The 22,749-nt window shown below is 49.6% G+C and overlaps 1 protein-coding gene across 1 annotated transcript; it reads right to left on the bottom strand.

The window, feature by feature from the left end:
* Positions 1–4,666: 4,666 nt before the first annotated feature.
* LOC310889576 (olfactory receptor 51H1-like) lies at positions 4,667–5,623 on the bottom strand (the record flags this gene model as incomplete). The annotated part of the gene is made up of 1 exon (XM_083817192.1): positions 4,667–5,623. One exon carries the CDS (start codon positions 5,621–5,623, stop codon positions 4,667–4,669), a length of 957 nt encoding a protein of 318 aa, XP_083673318.1.
* Between the last annotated feature and the right edge of the window lie 17,126 nt (positions 5,624–22,749).

The raw sequence follows: 22,749 nt of genomic DNA, 5'->3' as shown, positions 1-22,749 counted from the left end.
GTTCGATTGCCAAAGCAGCACAGAAAGCACCTACAGCCATTTAGGACAGCAAAATTCAAAGAACCAGGGGAAAACACCAGTGTGGGAAGAAAGGCTTGTTACACATAGCAGCATGATCTTTATTAGAAGAGCAGCTTTCCTTTTCCCCTGTGTCACCAGCAGAGACAAAACGTCTCCTGCCCATATGTGTGAGCTGCCCATCTCTTGCTAGAGGTGACAGAGGGAGGCTCAGGCACCTGCATTCTTATGCGAAACTTTCACCAAGTGTCTAAAATGGGGTTAAATAAATCTAAGCACTTGCTGGGGGCAGAAACATCCATGGCCTGCCCTATATGAGCACTTCCTTCTCAGGAAGAAAAAGAAGAGCTGTGCGAATTAATTAACACAGAAGGATTCCAGGTTGTCTGGCCCCATCTGGATCAAGGTGCATGTGTGCCACAGGTATTTCACATTTGTCTTTGTCTTGCAAGGTTTAGATAGGCCAAAATTCTCTGATACCATTTTCCAAAGGTTGAAAATTTTTCAGGTTCTGATCTTGCTGACATCTTTTGTATTCTGTAGGTTGAAACAGTTCCATTCTGACAAGGTCGAATGTGTTGATTCACCGTTACCAGTCTGCTGCAATTTCTCTGCATTACAGAGCAGAGCACTGGGTTGCACCACAACAGCAACAGCAGGGTCTTCTGGTTCGTGCTGAAATGTTGTGTCTCCCAGTGTTTGTGCCAAGGGGAAGGCTGCACCTGGTCAGCCGGGTTAACACTGTCTCTTAAAAAGCAGAGCAGCTGTCAGATTTATGCCATGATTTTAAGATACCACCACTGGTATCTCAGTAACAGCACTGAGGAAATGAAAGCAGAGCTATGAGGTGAGATAGTAACAAGGTTACGTTGCTAACTGCTATCACTTCTCAAATTAAATCACTGTGACATCATCAGGCCAGTGGAAATTCAGTCTGGCAATTGAGAGATGTTATCAGACAGCTCTGCTGTCCAAAGGCACTGGGATAAGAATCAAGCAGGTTTCATAATCGAAATCTGAGTTACTGAGGCTGAGTGAAGTCAGAATCTCGTTGCTGGTCATGCATTTGCAATTATTTTTCCTGCCTATCGGGATGGATGTCTTATGATTAAAAAGATGCTGTTTGCTGGACTCTTGTTTCTGGATACTACAGCCCCGAGTCAGCAATGCAGTGCCCTGCAGCTGAAGCAGAGACGAACGCCTGTTAACTGCCCTAAAGATCATCAAAGCCATCATGCTCCAGTTTTACACTGCCCGTCCTATGCTAGTCACAGAAGTCACAGACAGTTTGGTCAAAAGGGACTTGTAGAGGATGTCTGGTCACCGAGGCAAGATCACGGCTTTCTAAAATCGATCAACTTTGAGAGGGAATGACTCCCTTTCTCTGCAAGAACCTGTCCCAGCGGTACGGCCAAGAGACGCAGCCGAGGTGCCGAGAGGAGGAGGAGGAGGTCAGGGGACAGCGGCAGCGGCTCCCAGGCACGGGCAGTCCAGGTCCGTCACAACCAGGGACACTGGCAGCCACGCTGCCTCACCTTCTCCCACGGCTGGAGATTAGGATTATTCTGCAAATCCTGAAACCTGCCCAGCACAGCCCGCCACCAACTAACAGACTTCAGCTTCTTGAGGGATACCTGTGGATCAAGAGCTGATACATGAGCTCCTCAACACCCCAGTGGGTCGGATGCACAGGGTGAAATATAAGATGAAGGGTTCCCTATGTTGGATGTGGATTCAACGGTGAGATTTACTTTGAGGTTTTGTTTCCTGACCTTACTGAGCAGCTCAGCTCACCTTAGAGCAGAGATGCTCCACAGCTCCACAGACTGCACTGACTCACCCACCACCCCTGGGACACTGAGTGCAGAGCTGGATCTAGGGGAACTTCATTAAGAGAAGCTAGATTTTTAGAATTTTTTCTCAGCACTTTGAAAAGCTGTATTTCCTGTTACGGTGCTCCTGTGTTGTATACTTAAAATGTTCAATTCATTTTAGCCTCAGCCATGATCTACTTCATTCTCAAGGCTGAGATTGATGTATGAAATCTGTTTGCTGGAGCTAAAAGCTGCTCTGTCTGGCAATGTGCAAACATACGGATATAGAGGTGTAAACAGAGGACTTTGTGGCTTAAAACTAGGTCAGAAGATGAGCCCATGTCCAATTCCAAAGAAAAACCAAACTTCTTCCCAGTGAACATGTAACCCTTCTCAGGATCACTCCATTCATGTTGATTTACTACAAAGTCCCCTGAAACTAAACAGAACCTCAGAACCATGAAATCCCATGATACATAAACAGAAGAGTTGTATGGCTGCTACCAAAAATAATAAAATGAAAGATCTCCCAGATATCTCACTGGTATGCATTGGAGTATCCCAGAACTGCCCCAGTTTCAGAGGTTGTTTATGGCCCCCTTTGAGTTCATCTGGGGCCTGTTTTTGTGTCCTGCAGAGCAGATGAAGTTGTACCAGCAAGAAAGGGGTGCTGCTGTAGAGTCTTCTCCCTTTCTTGGAAGAAATCCTCTGTGAAATTTGTTGATACAAAACCAGCTGAATCCACTGCAAGGGTTGTGTGTGGTTAGCTATTTCAGCAGGAAATTTGCTGACCCAATTAACATGCGAGATTGGAAAAAACACAGATGTTGACCAGAATAAGAAGCAAGCAAGGCAGCAATTGGACATGATTTATTTTCACATCCCTTTATAGCATTATCAGAGCTACTGTACTTACCTGGCATAGGAGGTGCTGGTGCGAAGATGACAATTTACACTTTCTGCTGGCAAGAGAGAATTTTGTGAATAATATATATTCACAAATATGTAAGTACAGGGCTGAGCAAATGCAGATAAGAGAAAGGAATCGACAGGTGGAAAGCACTTGTAGAAAAATTGGAATGTACATTATTACTTTTGGCGCCATTAATGGAAAGTCAAACATAGAAAAGCAAACAGCGAACGCTGGGAAGACGCGTGGTCCTGTCAATTATTAAATGAAGCCAGCAAATCGCTGTGACTCACAGCCAGCTGGAGAACAGGCGGGTTTAGGGGAGCTGCATGTTTTGCTAATGCAAGCCTCAGGGTACCTGGCCAAGATACTCTGGAAAGTGAGTGAGATGATTTTTGAATAAATACAAACATAGAATAAATACAAACTAATATTACTACAAATCCCAGTACTCAGCACACAGACCTTTCAGAACTGCAGTGCATTAGCTGCACGCTGTTCATGAGCGAAAGGCCATCTCCAGGAGGGCTGGGAAGTCCCATTTAACACAGGACAGACAAATTGCTGTATCACGCCTGCCCTTGGAAGGAGAGGCAGGCACTGCTTTGGGCTGTGTGACTCAGAGCCCCAGTGTCAATCAGCATGGTTTGGCTGAAACAAATGAGGTGCTCTTAGTTTAGCCCAGTTGTGGATTTTCTCTGTGGGGCAAAAGGTTCACAACAGCCACCAGATTTGTTAACGGCTGACAAACATCAGATGCATAAACCTCAAAGCAGCCCAGGCAATTATTCTGCACCTCCAGGAACTGCTCTGTACCATCCACAAGCTGAGTACAGCAGCGTTTGCTCTTCCCCACAGCATCCCCAGGCTGACTCACTCACTACAATCAGCAAAACACCCAAACACATGTTAAAGTGCTTGTTCTAGTGTCCACACAACAACTTGCATGCGATGTTTGCACAGTGTAACACTGCTGAGAGTACAGCTCTCCATGGTTAGGTCCCCAGCTTCCAACATCTTGCTGGCAGATCAAAGCAGCTTGCCAATTTCGGCAGGAACGTGGAAACAACCCGTCTACAGCTCATAGTTTTGTCTGGGTGATGCCAGTCAGCCCTTTGGGAACACTGATTGTGAAGGCTTGATCTTCTTTTGACACCTGAATCCTGGCCATCAGAGCTGCAGCTAGCCTGGGCCATTTTGCAGTATCGTGGCCCTGCTGCATGCTGTGCTGGAACTGCTGACTGCAAGGGGAGAGAAGCTGCATGTGAGTGTGGCGTAATGGGATGCACCAAAGTGAAAAAAGGAAAGGTAAAACTTGGTGGATGCTCATGGCCACCTTCCCAGAGCTGAAGGCTCTATCTCCTGTTAATTCCCTCACTAGCAGACGTACAGGCAGCAGTTGGAGTTAAAACTTCATAACTGTGAAGATGTGAATCACATTATTTGTATAGCAAAAGCTGAGGAGTCTCATGTGATCACACAACCCTGGGAAATGAGAGTTTAATACGATCAAAGGATGTAGGGACATTTGTAATTAAAAGCACTAGCCTGGTAACACTGTATTTCTTCAGGGACCAAAGCTGCCATTAGCAGTGAGTCCCTGGACCAGAGCCTGCTCTCAGCAGTCCTCTCTCCCTGCCTGCAGGAGCAGGGACAGCTTCATCACGTCTGTGCCAGCTCTGCCCTCTTGCAGAGTTGCTGAGGAGTGGAACATCCCAAAACGGGAGGTGGAATAAAGTGAATTGCCATAATCCATCCCTCCATGGGAAGGAAAAGAGCTGTACTGCAGAAGGGGTGACTGGTTTCTCCTGGGAAGCGACGCAACGTGAGTGACTTTTCTCCGAGACAGGGTATTGCTTGTGAGCAACCTACCTGGAGAGGAAAGGGAGGAGGAGACTGACCTTGGCACGTTGTCTCTCCAGGGCTAGACATGCTGTTGGCTCCTTCTCTGACAGAGGAGGATGAGGATCCTCCTGCGGATCTGCTTGGTTTTCCAGCTGTACACGAGCGGGTTCAGGACCGGCGGCACCAGGAGATAGGCATCGGCCATGAGTGTGTGAGTGAGGGGGGGCAGGTGCTTCCCAAACCTGTGCGTGATGGACAGGCCAATGAGTGGGATGTAGAAGATCAGGATGGCGCAGAGGTGGGAGATGCACGTGCTAAAGGCTTTGGCTCGTGCTTCCTGGGAGATGATGCTCAAGATGGCCCTGATGATCATCATGTAAGACAGGAGGATAGTCAGGGAGTCCAGGCCCTTGGTGAGTATCACCATGGTCAGCCCATACAAGCTGTTGACCCTGACATCCCCGCAAACCAGCCTCAGCAGGTCCTGGTGCAGGCAGAAGGAGTGAGACAGGACATGGGACCTGCAAAACGGCATCTTCTTTATGAGGACGGCAACAGGGAGCACCACACAGATGCCCCGCATGAAGATCGCTGCTCCTGCCTTCATTATCAGGGTGCTCGTCAGGACAGAGGCATAGCGCAAAGGGTAGCAAATAGCAATGAAGCGGTCGAAGGCCATGGCCACCAGGACCCCAGACTCAATTTCAGAGAAGGAGTGGATGAAGTACATCTGGACAATGCATGCCTCAAAATGGAAGGAGGCGGACTTAAACCAGAAAACAGCCAACATGGTGGGCAGGGTGGTGAGAGATAAACCTAGGTCTGCCATGGCCAGCATGGAGAGGAAATAGTACATGGGTGTATGGAGGCTGTGGTCGATCTTTATCATCCAGAGCAAGGTGCAGTTCCCCAGGAGCATGAGGAGATACAGACAGCAGAGAGGCAATGCCATCCAGTAGCTGCTCATCGGCAGACCAGGAATCCCAGTGAGGATGAAGGTCAGGGGGCTGGACCCAGTCCTATTGGAAGCCGACATCTCATGCACTGAGGGTCCAGGGGTCTGAAATAACAGATCATCCTGGAATGACAGCCCTGCTATGGGACAGCCCACATACCCCAGCTATAACAACGTGGTGGGGACAGGCTCCTGAGAGCCAAGAAACATCTGCACAGTTGCCCTCATGCGTATCCATCACGTCAACCAAGGCCACAGCGGGTCAGCCGCAGGACTGGTGTCTGGGCTGTGCACAGCAGCAAGTGATGAGAGAGCAGAGCAGCATTTACTGTGTGTCATACCCCCCTACACCACCATCACCCCAGTTGTAGCCCCCATCCTTTAAGTGCCTCGGGTTTGGGGAGATTCGGTGCTCAGCCCTTTGAGAGGTGCCCAGACGCTGCCCAGCAGCACAGGCAGGGTGAGAGCAGGGTGGCCGGGGCAGCTGGGGCAGGGCTCTGCAGCCAATGTTTATGCTGGACCAAATGCAGCCAGGCCACCAGAGATAACATCTCACTCTGAGACGAGAAGTAGCCCCATTATAATTGACTCTGTATTGATTTCTTCCCTTTTTGTTTAAGCACGGCAAAATGTATGATGTTTTAGGGAGCTTTATCAGCTAAACCTGCAGGTCAATTAACCAAACTAACGCTGATGGAAGGAAAATGGATTTGTGCTTTACAGCTGACAAAAAGGTTAAATGGAAAGGAAGAGATTCAGAAGCTCAGCTATGACCGAGAACCCGAAGTGGTGTTTCATCTGCCTGAGGCCATTAGAAAACCCAATGGCAAACACTGCAAAACCAGACAGCAAACACTGCGTCCCCACTTAGCACTCCAGCAGCCTGCCTTCTGGGGCAGCTTCATGGCCCGGGGGCACGGGTCATGCTCAGCAGCACAAAGCAAGGCCAGGTGGGGGAAATTTCCAGAGAAAAATTCCAATCAGGCTCCTCAGCAAATGTAGTTAAATTTAGTGCATCTTAAAAGCACCAGCTGAGCGGCCAGTGGTCACAACAGCACAGCCTCATGCACGCACCTCTATTCAGCTGGAAATACATACATTTTGTGTAACTGAGGAGCTGATGATTACTATTTATTCCAGAATTTGTCTGCACACGCACCAGCACACTCTGAGACTTCATGTACTATTAGAAAAAAAAAAATATCAAGATTTCACATGGACAAAGGGTCAGGCCTGAAGGCCTGCACAGGACAGCAGCTGTGCCTGCAAACAGCTCTGCACAGCACAGTGCTGATGGCATCCAGCAGCACTAGGGCAGCCCCAGAGAAGCTGTTCAACCACCCGCTTCCCTGGCTATGGGGAAGACACAGGGACAGATGTTAGTGCTGACTGCCCACAGAAGGAAGGAAAAAAGCTGACAGAAACTGAACTGAGCAGTGTCAGAGAGGGAGAACTGGGGTGATGAAAAGGGCAGCTGAGAGCATAAAGGACCTAAAGCCATGGAGCTGAAGCCCTTTCTTGGCCCCAGTGGGAGCAAAGTCATTGTAGACATAAACTTACCTGTCCTATTCACATAACACCTGAGAAAATTAGAGAAATTTATAGTTATTCACCAAAGGCGATTTTTACAGTTGGTTTTCAGACCAAGCCCATCTGAATACATGGTAAAAAATTAATGCTTAGTAAAACAATTGCTTAGCAAGTAAAGCAAAGTCTTTGCACTTCTCTAATATGCTGGCTTGTCGCTTCCAGCAGACACTTGTGTAACTTCTTGCTTTGACTCAAGCCCTCAAACCCATTGCCCCTGCATGGGAGGAATACCTCTGTTCCACTCCCCTGCTGGCAGCCGACCCGCACTTACCCCAGGCATGGCAGAGGACGTGGGATGGGCACCAGCAGACGCAGCAGCTGCAGGCAGGCACTTAGGCAGGTGAGGAGTACTTAGCCCAGACAGACCAAACCCCTTGGGTCCCATCACGCACTCCCAGCTGGTTTCCTTGCCTTCAGGGGCTGTCAGCACCACAGCACTATCTAGGCAAAATGATGGACAAATCTCCCCGTGAAGGGGAGGGAAGGGCACGGGGTCCAGAGGGTGACACTTGGTGTGGATCAGAACTGGGGTTCTGAACTGGGAAAAGTATCACACTTTGTATAGGAAAAGGAAGTGTAAAAAAGGCATGTTGAAGGCAAAATTGTACTGTCTTCAGGCGTGTGCATGCGTGAGCAGTTTTCCAGGGGTATTTGTCCACTGAAAACTTTCTGAAATAATCCTCCTTATAGAATAGCTTCAGTCCCTCTTCTGTGGGCAGAAATTGCACCAGCTGGGTTGCCTTGAGAAAATCTGTGTCTTCAGGCACAGGGAGGGGTAGCAGAAAGCAAAGCTTTCTGGGGCTCATCTGCTGGTTGTGAGACAGGATAGAAGCTAGGGATTTTAGAAAAATGGGCGCCAAGGTGATGTGAAAGGGACGGGAATGGACACCCCGTTTTTCCATAGATGTGCTGGTAGGCGGCACACAGCCATCTACCAGCACGCTGAGGAACAAATAATGTGTTCCTCTAAATTTTCATCTTGGTGGATTCTGCAGTGACCGGTGCCCCCATTAGCAAAAATCACTTCAAGCACATTCTGTGCATTTGGGATGCCCTACTGGGCCCACATGAGCGTCTTCATCTCCTTTGAGCAATCCCGGACCAGGGGTGATGAGACCTCCTGCTGCCCTGGCTGACTCAACCTCCTGCTCATCATTTTCCACTCCCCCGCGACAGCCCACTGCACCACACCAGGTGAAACCTGCATGTGAGAAGATAAAGACACATTTAATTCTGGCTGGGGCTGACCCCTCCCCAGCTGCTGCTAGCAGCCTGGGGTCGACCAGCAAACCAACAGCAGCAAATGGCCCAGGGATGTCACCCCCTGCCACGTGCCTCGTCAGCCCAGCCCCTCTGACCTCCAATGGACCACGGTTTGTTAGCTGTTCCCTCCGTTAAGGAAACCAAAGAGGAAGCCTGACTTTCCCTGGCTGCTGACTCTCGTGAAGCCTTTAGAAATGAAGTGGCTCAACCCCCTGTCCTCCAGCCTGGTCTGGACAGATCTGGCCGATGGTTCAAAAGTTAAGGGAAGGGAGGAGGGTTGGGCAGGCACGTGTATAGTCACACAAGTGCAGCCACTTAAAGAAAAGTCCTCATCACTCACGCTGGCACAGCCAGTGTGAAAAGCAGTCATTTTTAACAGTCATTTACAACACTCCCGCCTGAATATTTGGGGCTTGAGCATCAGTTTTGTTCCACACTGGTAAATGATGGAGCTGTTCAATGGTCCAGCAGAACACACGTTCCCTCTGGCCAACTCATGATTTTGTCAATTAGCTGCCGTAACTGATGGTTCCCTTCAATCCCTTTCTGCCTCAGTGATGACAATTAAACAAGTCCTTTTATTTGTCTTCATTGTAGAGAGACTCAAATATGAGGATCCTGAAATGCCCTGAATAGAGAAAGCACATGAAAAGCATCACAAAACATGAAGTTTTTCCTAACCTGTTCCCCGTTTCTAGGGCAGTTGCATGATTTTAAATATTTGGTTCATAATTGTTTTCTTTGGAGACAGGTGTACCTGCACACCCTTCCACCCTGATGGTTCACTGAGGAAGGACAGCCTGCTACTGCTGGCAGAGGAGCGACAAGCAAAACCAAGCACCAGCTTCAGGTCTCAAGCGACACCCCAGAACGAACATCTCCTTGGCAAAGTCTGCCATTAACAGCCCTGCTGCTGCCGTGCCAGCGGGGAGCACGGCGTTTCGTCCCTTCCTGGCCGAGGCTGGCAGGCAGCATTGCCATGCGCTGGGTAAACAGTTGCAGACTGCGCTTTTGGGAGGATTATTCCCAGCCTCAGAGAAAACAATCCTCTAAAAAGACTGAGAGATCAGATAATCCTCGTATGTATGGCATTATTTGTGGCTGCCAATTTTACAGTAGCCTATCCAAGCTGTTGGTAAGGGCAGAGATGTGCTTCATAGCAATAAAATATTTTTACATCTTCTTTGTCACAATCTAATGGCTGGTTTCTAGCAGATGGAGCCAGACTGGAACTAACCCTGGGCAACCCTCCAAGGCAGAGAACATCAGGCTTGTACCTCACCCTGTTCTGCAGGGCTCAGAGCTGAGCTTCACTGATGTGCATGGAGCTGCCACAAACTGGAGGTGTCTGACCCGCTGTGCTGAGCCCAGATCTCCAAATTGAACAAGGCTGTTGGCTCCTTGCCAGCTGGGCCCAAACCCAAAAGTGCCGGTACACAGCCAAGTTTCCGTAACAGGCACGTGGTGTGGCAGGAGAGCCTGGGTGGGAGGAAGCACGATCTTTCTCTTAGCAACATCCTCTTGCAGAACTATGCTAAAGTGCCAGCCCATATTTTGCCCTGGATGAAGCACCCAAGCAAGGACAGCACCCACAGGGAGGGGCCAGCACCTCTCAGGGAGACCACAGCCTGTCCAAAAACACGCCAACCATCCTGAGTCTCCTTATGGCTTTAGCACAGAGCTCGTTATTTCACACATCGGCACATGAAGAACAGCGTCAGTGTGATTCAGCTCCATCACAAAGCTCCTCACCCAAGCCCAGAGCTTCCACCTACCTACCACATGCTGCAGCAGAGCCCAGAAGCCCCCGAGACTCTTTCCCCACTCTGATATCTGCACATTTCTGTGCCCCAAGAACAGCAAAGCAGCACCAGGCCAAGGGTGGCAGACCACAGCATGAGGCACAAACCCATGCTTCCAAAAGTAAAATGTTCCCTGCCCTTCCCCAATAGCTTCTCTTTCAGTGCACACCTCAAAATTCCTCTGTGCAATGCAGTCTTCACAGAAAGAAGTTAAAGGGGAATGAATGTGACCACAAGGAGAGAAATCCTGCCTTCAAAACCCTGAAGATCTTGCTTGTGTTCCAGGAAGCAGCATTGCCCCTCAGAAGCCTACAGAAAGTAGGCGTGCACAGCATGGCACCGCACCCTGAGACACCAGGGCTGGCCGCTGGGCTGCCTGCAGCCAGGCCATGAGCTCAGGAGATCCTGGAAGGAGCCCAAATGGTCTGGGGACAGAGGAAGTAACATCTTCCTCTTCCCCATCCTCATCCGAGGTATGCATAGCTGCCTGCCTTTACTAGATCAAGACTTACTAAAACAGGAGAGGAAAGCCCTGCTTCCTGCAGGTGTGCTGCAGCTCCAGGCTCAGAGGGGGCATTGCCTCCTTGCAGCCTGGCAGCATGACGTGGGGCTGGGGCCCGACGAGCCTTGCTCTGGGGTGTACATGTGTGGGAAAGCCCTCGCTGCCTGCAGTGAGCTTGCTGGGTGGGTACGATCCCACGGATGGGTGAGCAGCCTGAAGTCAGGGCTGCTGCTTTTGATCCAGCAGGAGTTTATAAAAGCTACAGATCTTTACATAGTTTTCTCCAGTGCTGCCAGCAAGAAATCCTGCTGCCGACGGGGAAATCAACAGCTGGGGCAACATAAAGGAGGTGGCTTCTCTGCTGGCCGGCGCAGCTGGCCCTAGGGGAGCCCTGCAGTGCTCAGCCTTGGGCTCTGCGCAGCTCACTCATTTATACAAAGACTCACATTATGCATGTATTTTTATAGGTGTGTTATAGCACATTTAGACAGATGTAGTAAGAAAATAAAGACAATAAGCAAAATCCGCAAAAGGTTCCCAAGAAAGACAGCAGTAGCCAAAAAAGCCAGACAATGCATGCATAATCAGAAACTTTAAGAAACTTTTTTTATTGTTTAGCTTCTCTGATAGGTTTCGCACAGAGATGGTGAGTGGTGCGGAGCTCCCTTTGGCTGTGAGGATCCTGCAGAAGCACGATGCGGTGCAGACCGGGGCGGTGCACTCAGGCTTCCTCCTGAGGCCAGCTGCACAAATTCCGACACTCCAGCAGACTGGCAGGGCTGTGGTGTGGTTGTGTCCGTATGGGTTGTGACTGCCAAGGACAGGGGGAATTGACCACTGGAGCAGCGTCATGCAGCTGTCCGCCCAGGGCCCCCCATGTCCCCAGACCCTTGGCATTCCGACGGCTGTGACACAGCCACGGCATCACTGGGGACAGTGCCAGCTCATGTGGGGCCGCCGGGGAAGCACGGAGCCCTCTCCCCTGGCTCTTATCTGTCCTGTAGAGTGACAGCTGTCTGGGACAGAGGACGGGGGTGCTCGGTGGTCTGGTCCCATCCATGTCTGGGCGTCCATCTGTAATGCACAGAGGAAGCAACAAGGAGCAGCCGCCTTCCCTGGTTCCTCCTCCTGCTCTTCTCTGACTGGGCTGCTCCCCTGCTGGCATGGGCTGGTGCAGTCCCTTTAGTGCCTGTCACCACCCCACTGACACGGCCACTGCATCGCTAGGGCTCAGCTGAGCAGGGAAGAAGGGTGAGGAACTGTGGGGAGCTGCTGGCGTCCCATAGGACTGCGATGGGGAACAGCTTGTCAATGTCTTACCAGTTCTGTAGAGCACGACCATTCTCTGGTGGAGAAGTGGAGCAGGGTGAGGGCAGGAGCATCCCATGGTCCTGCGGTGTCCCTGTCCAGGAGTCTGGCTACAAGGCAGAGGAGAAGAACCAAGGGAGCAAGGGGCAGCCACCGTCCACCACCAAGGTCTGCTGCTCCCTCCCTGCCCAAACCCAGCCCTCGTTTACCCACCTTTCCAACTGCCAGCTTGGGCCAGGATCGCCCTTTTTATAACCGTCCCAGGCTGCGTGTCACCAGTCCTGCCCACAGTGACACAGTTGTGACATAACCATGCTGCTGCCAGGAGCTGGTGGCTGCCCACTGGGACGTGGTGCCTCACCGCGACACAGCTGCTGCCTCCCAGCTTCCTCCGTGAGAACAACTAAAGGATAAATAGACAAACCCCTGCATCCATGAGTGCCTGATGGTGCTGAGCACATCTCAGCGTGAACATCAGGACCCGGCCGCCTTCCCACATCTCTACCTCAAGCCCAGATAGATGGGGATGAGAAGAAACAGCGCAGCAGTGGGAGGGGTCCTTGCTCCCAGGCTCTGTACACATCTTTATGAGTGCTTGTTTAATGAGGTGGCTCGGAAGAGAGGAGTTATGTCCTCCTCCTGCCCAGGAGGGCGTGGAAACCATCCTCCCGTCACCAGGAACTCCTCTAACCACTTTCCATGGTTTCCCAGGTTTAACATACTGGCATGATGGTGACAGTACCATGCATCATGATAGCTGGCTGGGCCAAGCCCCAGCTGCCAAGGCCCTGCTTATGCATCATCTAATTTACCAAGGTAGAACATCTCCTTCCCATCCTACCCTGGACTATTGCACATACAACCCTAACTATGGCGCTAGCTACTACAGAATTTCTTGTCCTACAGCTGTACAGTCTCTATCCTTTTTAGAAGAACAAAGAATAATTATTTCTCATATTTCCAACCCTTTCTATCAGCTGCTGTCTCATTCCTTCCAGTCCTCCTACCCAGTGCTGCTACTGTGACCCTTTAGGGTCTGAGATCACAGATGCTGATAGGGCGGCTCACACCAAACAAGGCCTTTGCACAGTGTCTGGTGGGTCAGAGGAACTCCTTCCTGAAGGTTGCTGTAGATCCAAATTACTTAAATGAGTTCAAAAGGAGATTGGGATAATCCTGGAAGAGGGATTTCTGAGGGCTGCCTAAAGCAGAGTAGCCCTCTCCAGAAATGAAAATAGCAGGAGGATGAAGGAGTATTAAGGGGCATGGTCAGCCACATCCCCAGTAACATATCTTCTGCAGACTACTGGTAACCGGCCTCCGGCTGGACCTTGTGCCACTGATCCTGGCCATTTGCGCTGGGCAGCTCAGACACTTCTTGCTCCCGGGATTTGAGGAACCTGTCCAGGAGGTGAATATTTTGGTGGGGTGAGCACAGTGACCTGTGTCACACTGCGGAGCTGTGCGCACGAATAAAATCACCTGCAGCAGCAGAGTTATTCCAGCTTGGTGCAGTGCGCTGGGGGACAGGCAGGGGTGTCCTATAAAAGTGGCCAGCCTGAGGCATGTGCCATGTCTGCAGCACCGAGACTAGCCAGGCGTGGGGGTTCTGGGCAGCTGAACTCCACCACGGCCACTACCTCACTTCCATTCCTCAAATCAAAAAAGGGAGAAGGTACGATGGAAAGGGCTAAAGGGTTGAGATAAGAACAGGGAGATCACTCACCAGTTATCATCATGGGTAAATGACAATAGACTCAGCATCCCTGCTACCAAAACCTTGCCATGTAAACCGAATACACCAAGACACCATTCTGTGGCCAGAGCTGACCCTGGGCAGTGCAGGTTTATCAGTGCCTTGAGAAGCTGTTGGGTTTTGGTATCCAGGATTTCCTCCAGCACTAGCACGTGACCTCTGTCTGCTCCTGAAATCTGTTTTTATCTGTGATTCCCTTGGCTGTCTGCAGCACTTTACTTGTCATTGTCAGGTTTTGTCCCAGACTTGCCCTGAAGTGTCTCTGAACAGCAGGAGCCTGAGCTCAGGCATTGAGGTGCTGCAGCTTAACAAGCCGTAGATGTCAGGTGAGCACAGTCATGCCTCAGGGGTTGTGTCACCTTCCAGACACGATGTAGCTCAGCTCACAGCGAGCAAAGCTGAAGCTGAGCAGAAGTTCCTGGTGTTTTCTGGGGGTTAGAGCAGGCTCTCCAACATTTTCTGCAGCTCAAATGATGCAAAATAGTATGAGAAGGGCTCTGACCACTTTGCTCATGAGGAAGGGCCTGCAGCAGGGAGGAAAGAAGCTATTCCTAGACAGCATTTTGTGAATATATTTTCTGTTAAAGATTTTCTTGTTGGTGGCATAACACTCTTGTGCCCTGGCTGTAGAGCATGGGGGTGGGAGATGTCCAAATGCAGAAGCTGTACTATGAACAGAAAAATTCCAAAATTTAGACTAATCAGGAACATGCTCACTTCGGACTTGGCAAGGCAACTTTTTATCCTTACCTACATAGCCCCATGGAAATTAAATTTATGGTCCTTATCCTTTCCTGAGACTTCTGTTCTGTGTAAGATAACTTTTGCTTGCAATGGGACAAAGTTATTTATTGCCACTTCCTTCCTCCACAAACACCATCTGTTTGTATCTGTGATAGACCATACCAGGAGCCCTTCAGAAGTGCAGATGTTTTCAGCAGTGGAAGCTGTTCAGTGCCCAGCACAGCGGAGTATGAGTCTGTGAATACTATTGCAAGTGGTAACAACCTAAGATTCTCAAGGGTTGTACTGGGATTTTGAAATACAGAGGTCTTTTTTCTCTCTTGCAAAAATCATTGCAAATGTTTCCACTTTATTCAGTGAGGTAGGGCCGCATCTGAGCCAACCAGGGTCTGAACACAGGAATTCAGAGCGGGATTGTGATGCTTCTCTGTGCTTCACCGGAGCCTAGAAATTCTTGTTGCCAGTTGTAATAGCAGATTTGATAAATATCTTTCTTTGCCTTAGGGCTTAGGAGCTCAAGCAAATCTGCATGGAGCTCATGTCAGCATTCAACAACATCAGCTTTGGGGTTGCATTTTTCCCCCTGACAGGTTTCCCAGAGTTGGTACTTCTCACCTCTGCTCCATCTGTTTCACTGGGACTCTTGGCAACACCTCCTCATCCTTTATGCAACCTGACAGGACTAAAGCCCAATGCTATTTCTTGGCCATTCGTCCATGACTCTGACTCTGTGCTGGGAATATTCTGGTTTGAATACAGGGAAATCTGTTGCACTTCTTGTTTCCCTCATATCTTCTTCATCTGCTCACCATTCCTCATGGAGATACCTACGCTCTTGCTGATGGTTGTAGGTGGCTTTGTGGCAAAACAAAGTGGCAAAAAAAAAACAAACATTTGGCCAACATCTTTTATTTGGCCAACATCTTTTCAGTGGTTTGTGGGGATAGGACAAGAAGTAATGGCCACAAGATAGAGCACAGGAAGTTCTGCACCAACATGCAAAAGAATTTCTTCACGGTGAGGGTGACGGAGCACTGGGACAGGCTGCCCAGGGAGGTTGTGGAGTCTCCTTCTCTGGAGATATACAAGGGATGTCTGGACGCCTACCTGGGCAGCCTGCTCTAAGGAACCTGCTGTGGCAGGGGGGTTGGACCCGATGATCTTTCGAGGTCCCTTCCAACCCCTTCAATTCTGTGATTCTGTGGAAACAGAGCCTCCTGCAGTACAAATCAGTTTTAACTACTTGAGGGGTGACAGTGGCAGGACTGGTGTTTCTGTCCTTGTTGTCGCAGGAGGGAAAGTTGCCTGAAAGTCCTGGATACTGAAGTATCCTGGGCTGGATACTTAAAACACTGCAAAGAGGCAAAGCAGCAAAAACTGGGAAGTAGGTTTATTTATTTATTTATTGATTTATTTACCCTATGTTAGCTTCAGCCCCTTACTGTATTCCCACTGTGATGTGCACTGGTAATGACAGAGCACTTCCATGGGGGCTTGTCTTTACCCTGGGCCACAAACCCAGCCAGGCTGGGACACAGGGGGAGGCGAATGTGCAGGATGCTCTGCAGGGGGGGCAGGGCATGATGGCAGCCAAGTCAGAGGCGCAGGGAGGCAGGGGGTGCCTAGAGGGGGATCCTCACCAGCTAGAGAAGCTGGCAGCTGATGCACTGTGCAAATCATAGCATCGTTAAGGTTGGAAAAGACCTCCAAGATCACCTGGTCCAACCACCCCCCTACCACCAATGTCACCCACTAAACCATGTCCCCAAGCACCACGTCCAACCTTTCCTTGAACACCCCAGGGACAGATGATGGAGCCATAACCTCTTCAGGGCTTCAGAGCACAGCCTGCATTGTGTGATCTGCATACAAAACGTGTGCATTAGAGCAGGTTTGTGACGTTTGGCCTTTGGTCAAAAGCAGGATTATTGCAGGAAGTCTGGATGAACTACCCCCTCGTTGCAGGGCAATGATGCAAAGGACTGTAACTGGTCTCACCGCCTTCCGGCTGGTCACGGGGTGGACGCCGTCCTCATCTGCTCCTAACTCCTGATCCTCAAGTCTGTCTTGTGGTTGTCACCGTGGAAGGAGAGGCTCAAGGTGTCCAGCACCTACGTTACCCACATCTGTGTGGTCCTGGCCTTCTATGTGCCGCTGATTGGGCTGTCTGTGGTGCACAAGCCTGGGGAGGACCTGGCTGCACTGGCCTCTGTCACCATGGGGAACATGTACATCCTGGTGCCCCTTCATCTGTTGGGGGAGGACCAAACAGATAAAGAGGAGGTTCCTAATTTTAATGAATATTTCCAGTGACAGAACTGCCCATTGAACTTCACCCAGCTGTTGATCTTTCTTGATTTAAGTTGGTAGCTTTGGGGATGAATGTGCTTCTCTTTTTTACTAAGCCGCATGCTGCCTTAGCCCTTGGCTGGCTCTCAGTCACTATCATAACACAAATAATAATTTATGATTGGAAATTGTAGAACAAATATACTTTGTGCAATAAGTGCTAGTACTGTAGTAAAAGGCTATGCAGCCCATCAGGTGGATGGCTTTATGGCTATAGTCGAAGTCCTTCAGGAAGTAACATTTAGCTGGAACTTGTTCCTTTCCTTGTGGTACATCCCAGTGCATCTTAGAACAGCACCAGAAGGGACAGCTGTTACAAAACACTTTCATCTAATACTATTTTGTCATTGTCTCTCATTTTTTTTACCCACACAGCACAAACAATATTTGTAAATACCAGCTCAGGATAACTGTAGGGAGGTGTACTGGGTATAGGTGGTAAGGTTTCAGTAGAGGGGAGGTGGAAGGGGCTGCAGGGGCGGCCTCTGTGAGGGGAATGTCAGGGACTTCCCTGTGCTGGACAGTAACAGACCCATCCTGCACCACAGCTGAGCCCATTGGAGGAGTTTGTCACACCTCTGTGAAAACATACTTAAGAAAGGGCAGAAAACATTGGAGACAGGTAGGTGAGAACAAAAAGAGTGAGGAACAGCAAGAAGAACACCCAGGTGAGAGAAAAAGGAGACGCTCCATGGTAGTAGAAGGGGCTGTGGCCTGTGGAGGAGCCACACCAGAGCAGGTGTGCCCCGAGGGGACTGCAAGCTGTGAATAAACCCATGTCAGAGCAGGCGCTTCCCCGAAGGAACCACAGGCTGCAGGTAAGCCCACGGTGAAGCAGGTATTCCCCTGAAGGGACTGCAGCCTGCGGGTAAGCACATGTTGGAGCAGGTACACTGCAGAAAGGATCAGCCCACTCAGGACCAGAGGAAAAGAGTCAGAAGGAAGGAACAGCAGAGAAACCACGTTGTGCTGACCCTGACCTGCACGACTCATTGCCTTGCTGAGGGGATTGAGTGCAAGCTGTGGTGATAACAAGGGGAGGAGAGAAGCCTGGCGAGAAGGAGTGGGTGGGTGCCACCCTGATGTTTTCAAGGACTCACCAGGTATAACTCTGGGATGTCTATTTTTGCGTGGGAATGGACAGCTTATACCATGACATTGTTTATGTCAATTTAAGGCTGTGTTTTGCCAGAGGGCCTCTGTTTTAATGAATTTATACTGAATTTTACTGTCCAGTTATCACTTTGTCACTCAACATTGCAAAGTTCTCCGATAATCCCTTGTCACTGTTATTCTGGGTATAGTGGTATCATAAAAAAAGCTTTTTAACATCTCCATTCACATCCTTTCCTGAATCTCTGATCAGTACATCCAACAGCACAGGCCTCTGCTCAGTTCCCTGCTCGACTAAATTGACAGCTTCCCACTAGCATGAAAGATTTCTGTTCGTTCCTTCTTCTTGTCTGTGGCACCTGGGCTGGAGGGAGAACTCCTGAGCACAGCCTGGGGGAAGCAGAGACTCCATGTCACCCTCATGGCAGGGGGAGACGAGCCACCATGTACAACATAACCTTGGTGGGTGAGGGGATTTCTTACCTCCTCAGCTCCGACTGCAAATGGATTCAGGGATGCAACAGTTACAGGTGTACTAGTAAAATAGGCCAGGCTTTGTTCTCGTGCCACATAAATTCATTTGACACTGAGAACAGGGATCTCCTATTTTAATAGCCCAGATTTATAAATGTGCCAGCTATGCAACAAAACGCATTTCTTATTCTAAGACTTGGGGAAAATAAAGGAAGTAGATACATTAATTCAATAGAAATATGAGGCAGGGGGTGTTTGTGCTGTACTTGCAGCTCTGACCTATGAATCAGATCTATGGCAGCCTAGCACATCAATAAATAACTCAGGCAACAGCCCGTGTGTAGCTCGTTCGAGGAGAATCACAAGGAAAAAATACAGCTGAAAAAAAAACAGATGATATGCAGCTGAGTGTATTAACAAAAATCCATGTGGTCCGAAAACCTCAGACCACAACCCATCCCATACTTAAACAGAGGTAGTTAAGAGGAACCAAAGAGCTATAAGTCCACTGCAACAAGGAGCTGGCACATGAGCATGGTCCCCTTGAGTAGGGACAAAGCCTCCTCAGAAAACACAGAGGGCCCAAAAGACCATCACGGTCTTCCCATCAGAGCAGGGGAGTCAGAGGAAACGTGTAGGTCTTTGCACACGAGCTTGCTGCACAGAATATACTCTGAAGCATGGGGAGTAAGGCTTTGAGTAAAGAGTCCGAGAGGCTGAGAGCAGGCACAGGTCTCCCATCTGGTCCGCACTGTGCCAGCGCCATGTGTCGAGGAATGGGCATCACCCACCGCCCACCCCCTTGTGAGAAACTAAGTTGTGTTTTTGCAGTAGAGAATTACTTTTCTGTATTCCAAGGTAGTTGTGCAGTCATAAGGAGAAATGCTAAGTAGATAAGTGGACGGTAGAAGGCCTCACTGTTCCAAAATAAGGTAAAAGCTTGAGAAAAACAGGATGAGCAGTGTGGGAACAGTAAAACAAAGATCACAAGTTCTCAAAACATAAGAAAGGAGAAATTAAAGGGTTGAAAAAAAGAAAAATTGTACATACATGGTATAGAGGAGTGTCAAGTAGCTTGTGAACCTGTAGTACTCAGCCAATGAGGAAACAGGGGAGGTGATCAGGCGTCAGGTAATAGGGAATAAAAGGTTATGATTTGTTTACTAAAATGTGCTCCTAATTGACGGGATGCCTGCCATTGCAATCGCGAATAAAATAGCTTCACAGAAGATCCTGTCTGAAGAAAATTATTTGAGATTTTTCTCACACCCTCTCCTGGCAGCAAGTGTCAGCACCTCAAACCTCACTCCTCTCCCAGCTGCCTGGCAACACAAGCCGTTTCAGCCCCCTTTCCCCCCTTCTTTAGTTAAATCGTCCAGCAGCATCAATAGCTCTTTGGATAGGACCTGCAGGCCATCAGCTCATTTCCTTAGCACACAAAAAGAGAAGAAGAGCAGCCAGTGGAGCTCAAACAAAAATGTTATTTGCATCCAGTTTGCTATCAGCACCATGACGTCAAAGCTGAATGCTCTGAAAATTTTCCAGCTCTGCATAGGCTGACCTCTGGATTTAGCACTCTGCTCAGTTTGCCAAGTAGGCTTCACTACTTGCTGTAGACAGCTATCAGCTGAATTGCTACTGCTTTCAGGACATACGTATGAGCATCTCGCTCTTCTCAAGTCGTGAACTTGGAAACATTCAGGAGAAGAGACAGGAGCCCTTTGAAGTGCGTCATATACTTGCTGCAGAGTTAATTCCTGTGGCCCATCAGGGGCTTCAATTTTCATGTGCAGTTGCATGGAAATCTATGCAAGTTTCTGTGAATAGGTTGTACATGGTCCACAATGGTGTTTCCTGAGCTGTGTGGTTGCTGAAAGGAGAGTTTTCACTAACCTTTTTGTACAGCACAATGCTGTCTGCCTTTTACCTCTCTGCTTTGGGATCCAAAGCCTTGACACTGTTTTCCATGATGAAATGGTTGAGGCAGACCCAAGTCCAGCTTATGCAGATCAGCACAGTGCAGATGGGTCATCTGGGCCCCATTGCTGCATCATCCAAGGATGTGTCAGCATTCACACTCTGCTGAAACCAGAGTGAAGCAAGTAACAATGGATACCTTAGGAACCTTATCCATGCCTCAGGAGGCTGCGTGTGTCCATACGTGGTGGTTTTACCCTGCTGTGCAGCTGAACTCCACCACAGCTGCTCTCTCTCTCCCCCTCCTCAAATCAAAAAAGGAAGAAAATACAATGGAAAGAGCTAAAGGGTTGAGATAAGAACAGGGAGATCACTCAAGTTATCGTCACAGGCAAAACAGACTCAGCATAGGAAGATTAATATAATTTATTACCTATTACTAAATTTATAAATATAATTTATTACCTATTACTATAACAAGCTAGAGCAGTGAGAAACTAAAAGCAAACCACAAACATCTTCCCTCCATCCACCCTCTTCCACTTCCTCCCTGCAAGTGGAGCAGGGGAATGGGAAATGGGGGCTGCGGTCAGGCCATAACATTTCATCTCCACCTGCTCCCCGTGGGGTCCCTCCCACGGGATGCCGTCCTTCCCGAACTGAGCCTGCGGGGCTGCCCACAGGCAGCAGCTCCTCAAGAACTGCTCCCACACGGCTCCGTCCCACGGGGTCCATCCCCCAGGAGCAAACTGCTCCAGCACGGGTCCCCCACGGGCGGCAGCTCCCCCCAGACCCCTGCTCCTGCGTGGGCTCCTCTCCATGGCTGCAGCTCCGGCCCGGGGCCTGCTCCTGCGGGGGCTCTCCATGGGCCGCAGCCTCCTCCAGGCCACATCCACCTGCTCCAGCGGGGGCTCCTCCACGGGCTGCAGCGTGGAGATCTGCTCCGTGTGGGACCCGTGGGCTGCAGGGGGACAGCCTGCTCCACCAGGGGCCTCTCCACAGGCCGCAGGGGAACTGCTGCTGTGAGCCTGGAGCACCTCCTGCCTCCTGCTGCACTCACCTTGGGGGCTGCAGGGCTGCTTCTCTCTCATTTCTCACTCCTCTTTCCCAGCTGCTGTAGCACAGCAGTTTTTTGGCTTGTTTTTTTTTTTTTTTTTTTTTTTTTCTTCCTTTCTTCTACCTGCTCTCCTAGAGGCCCAACCAGCGTCACTCATGGCTCGGCTCTGGCCAGCAGCAGGTCCTTTTGGAGTCAGATGGAGCTGGCTTTGATCTGACATGGGGCAGTTTCTGGGCTCTTCTCACAGAGGCCACCCCTGCAGCCCACCTGCTACCAACCCCTTGTCATGTAAACCCAATACACTACAGCACTGGAGGGATACTGGGGTCTGTTCAGGAAAGAAGTATCTGGAGGAACTTTTTGAGAGCCCCAAATCATTCTGGGGATCTGACCAGTATGAAGCCCTGGCTGAATTTGGACTGACACCACATGACACCTGAAATTTAGAATTTCTTCTGAAAAAAATGCAATGAGCACCCAGTCACAGATCTGCTTTGTTTAGACATCATACACAACAGAGCTGGTCATCAGGATGTGCATGTGAGGGACAACATGACAACCAAACCTGTGAATTACCCACAAGAGAGCCGTGGGGGGTGTCGAAGACCAGGATGGCACTGATGTGGGAGATGCGGGTCCCAAATGCATTCAGTCTCTCTTCCCTGCATGCCAGGCCCAACACAGTCCTCAGGATCCTGATGTAGGAGAGCCTGATGGACAGCAGATCCAGCCCCATGGTGAAGGGAGCCATGATGTTGCCACAGATGTTATTGAATCCGGTATTAGCACAGGCCAGCTTCACCACCACTGTGTGTTCACAGTAGCTGTGAGAGATGGCATGAGTGAGGCAGTATGGCAGGTGGTGGAGGAGAAAAGGCAGAGGCAACATGGTCCCAGCTGCCCTGACTAGAGCCAGCAGTCTGATAAGGCAGATACTGAGGGTGATGTCCTTGGTGTTGAACCAGAAGCAGCTCCGAATTTTGAGCACAGTGGTCAGGAACAACACCAAGTTAATGAAGGCTAACATGGAGAAGAGATAAAACATGGGCTTGTGAAGATACAGCTCCATCTTTATCAAGGAGGGGTATGGTGAACACTGTGCTGATTGGGATGGAAATTCAAGGGTACATATCTTCCAGCCCAGGGATGCCAGCAAAGGAAACCATGGACGGGGTAGTGCTGTTGAAAGTGGGGAGGTTGATATCAAGAGGTATCCTTTGAAAACTATACCGAAGCGTCTTTCTTTTCAAAAAATAATAGAAAAGTTCATTAGACATTGCGAAACATACACAGATTGTGCCACTTTCACTGCAACTCCCCTTTAATGTGTAA

This window comes from Anser anser, assembly GCF_964211835.1.
Source record: "Anser anser genome assembly, chromosome: 1".
In the NCBI taxonomy this organism is placed as follows: domain Eukaryota; kingdom Metazoa; phylum Chordata; class Aves; order Anseriformes; family Anatidae; genus Anser; species Anser anser.
The sequence above is the reverse complement of the archived record's forward strand: the minus strand, read 5'-3'. Positions and strand labels throughout refer to the sequence as shown.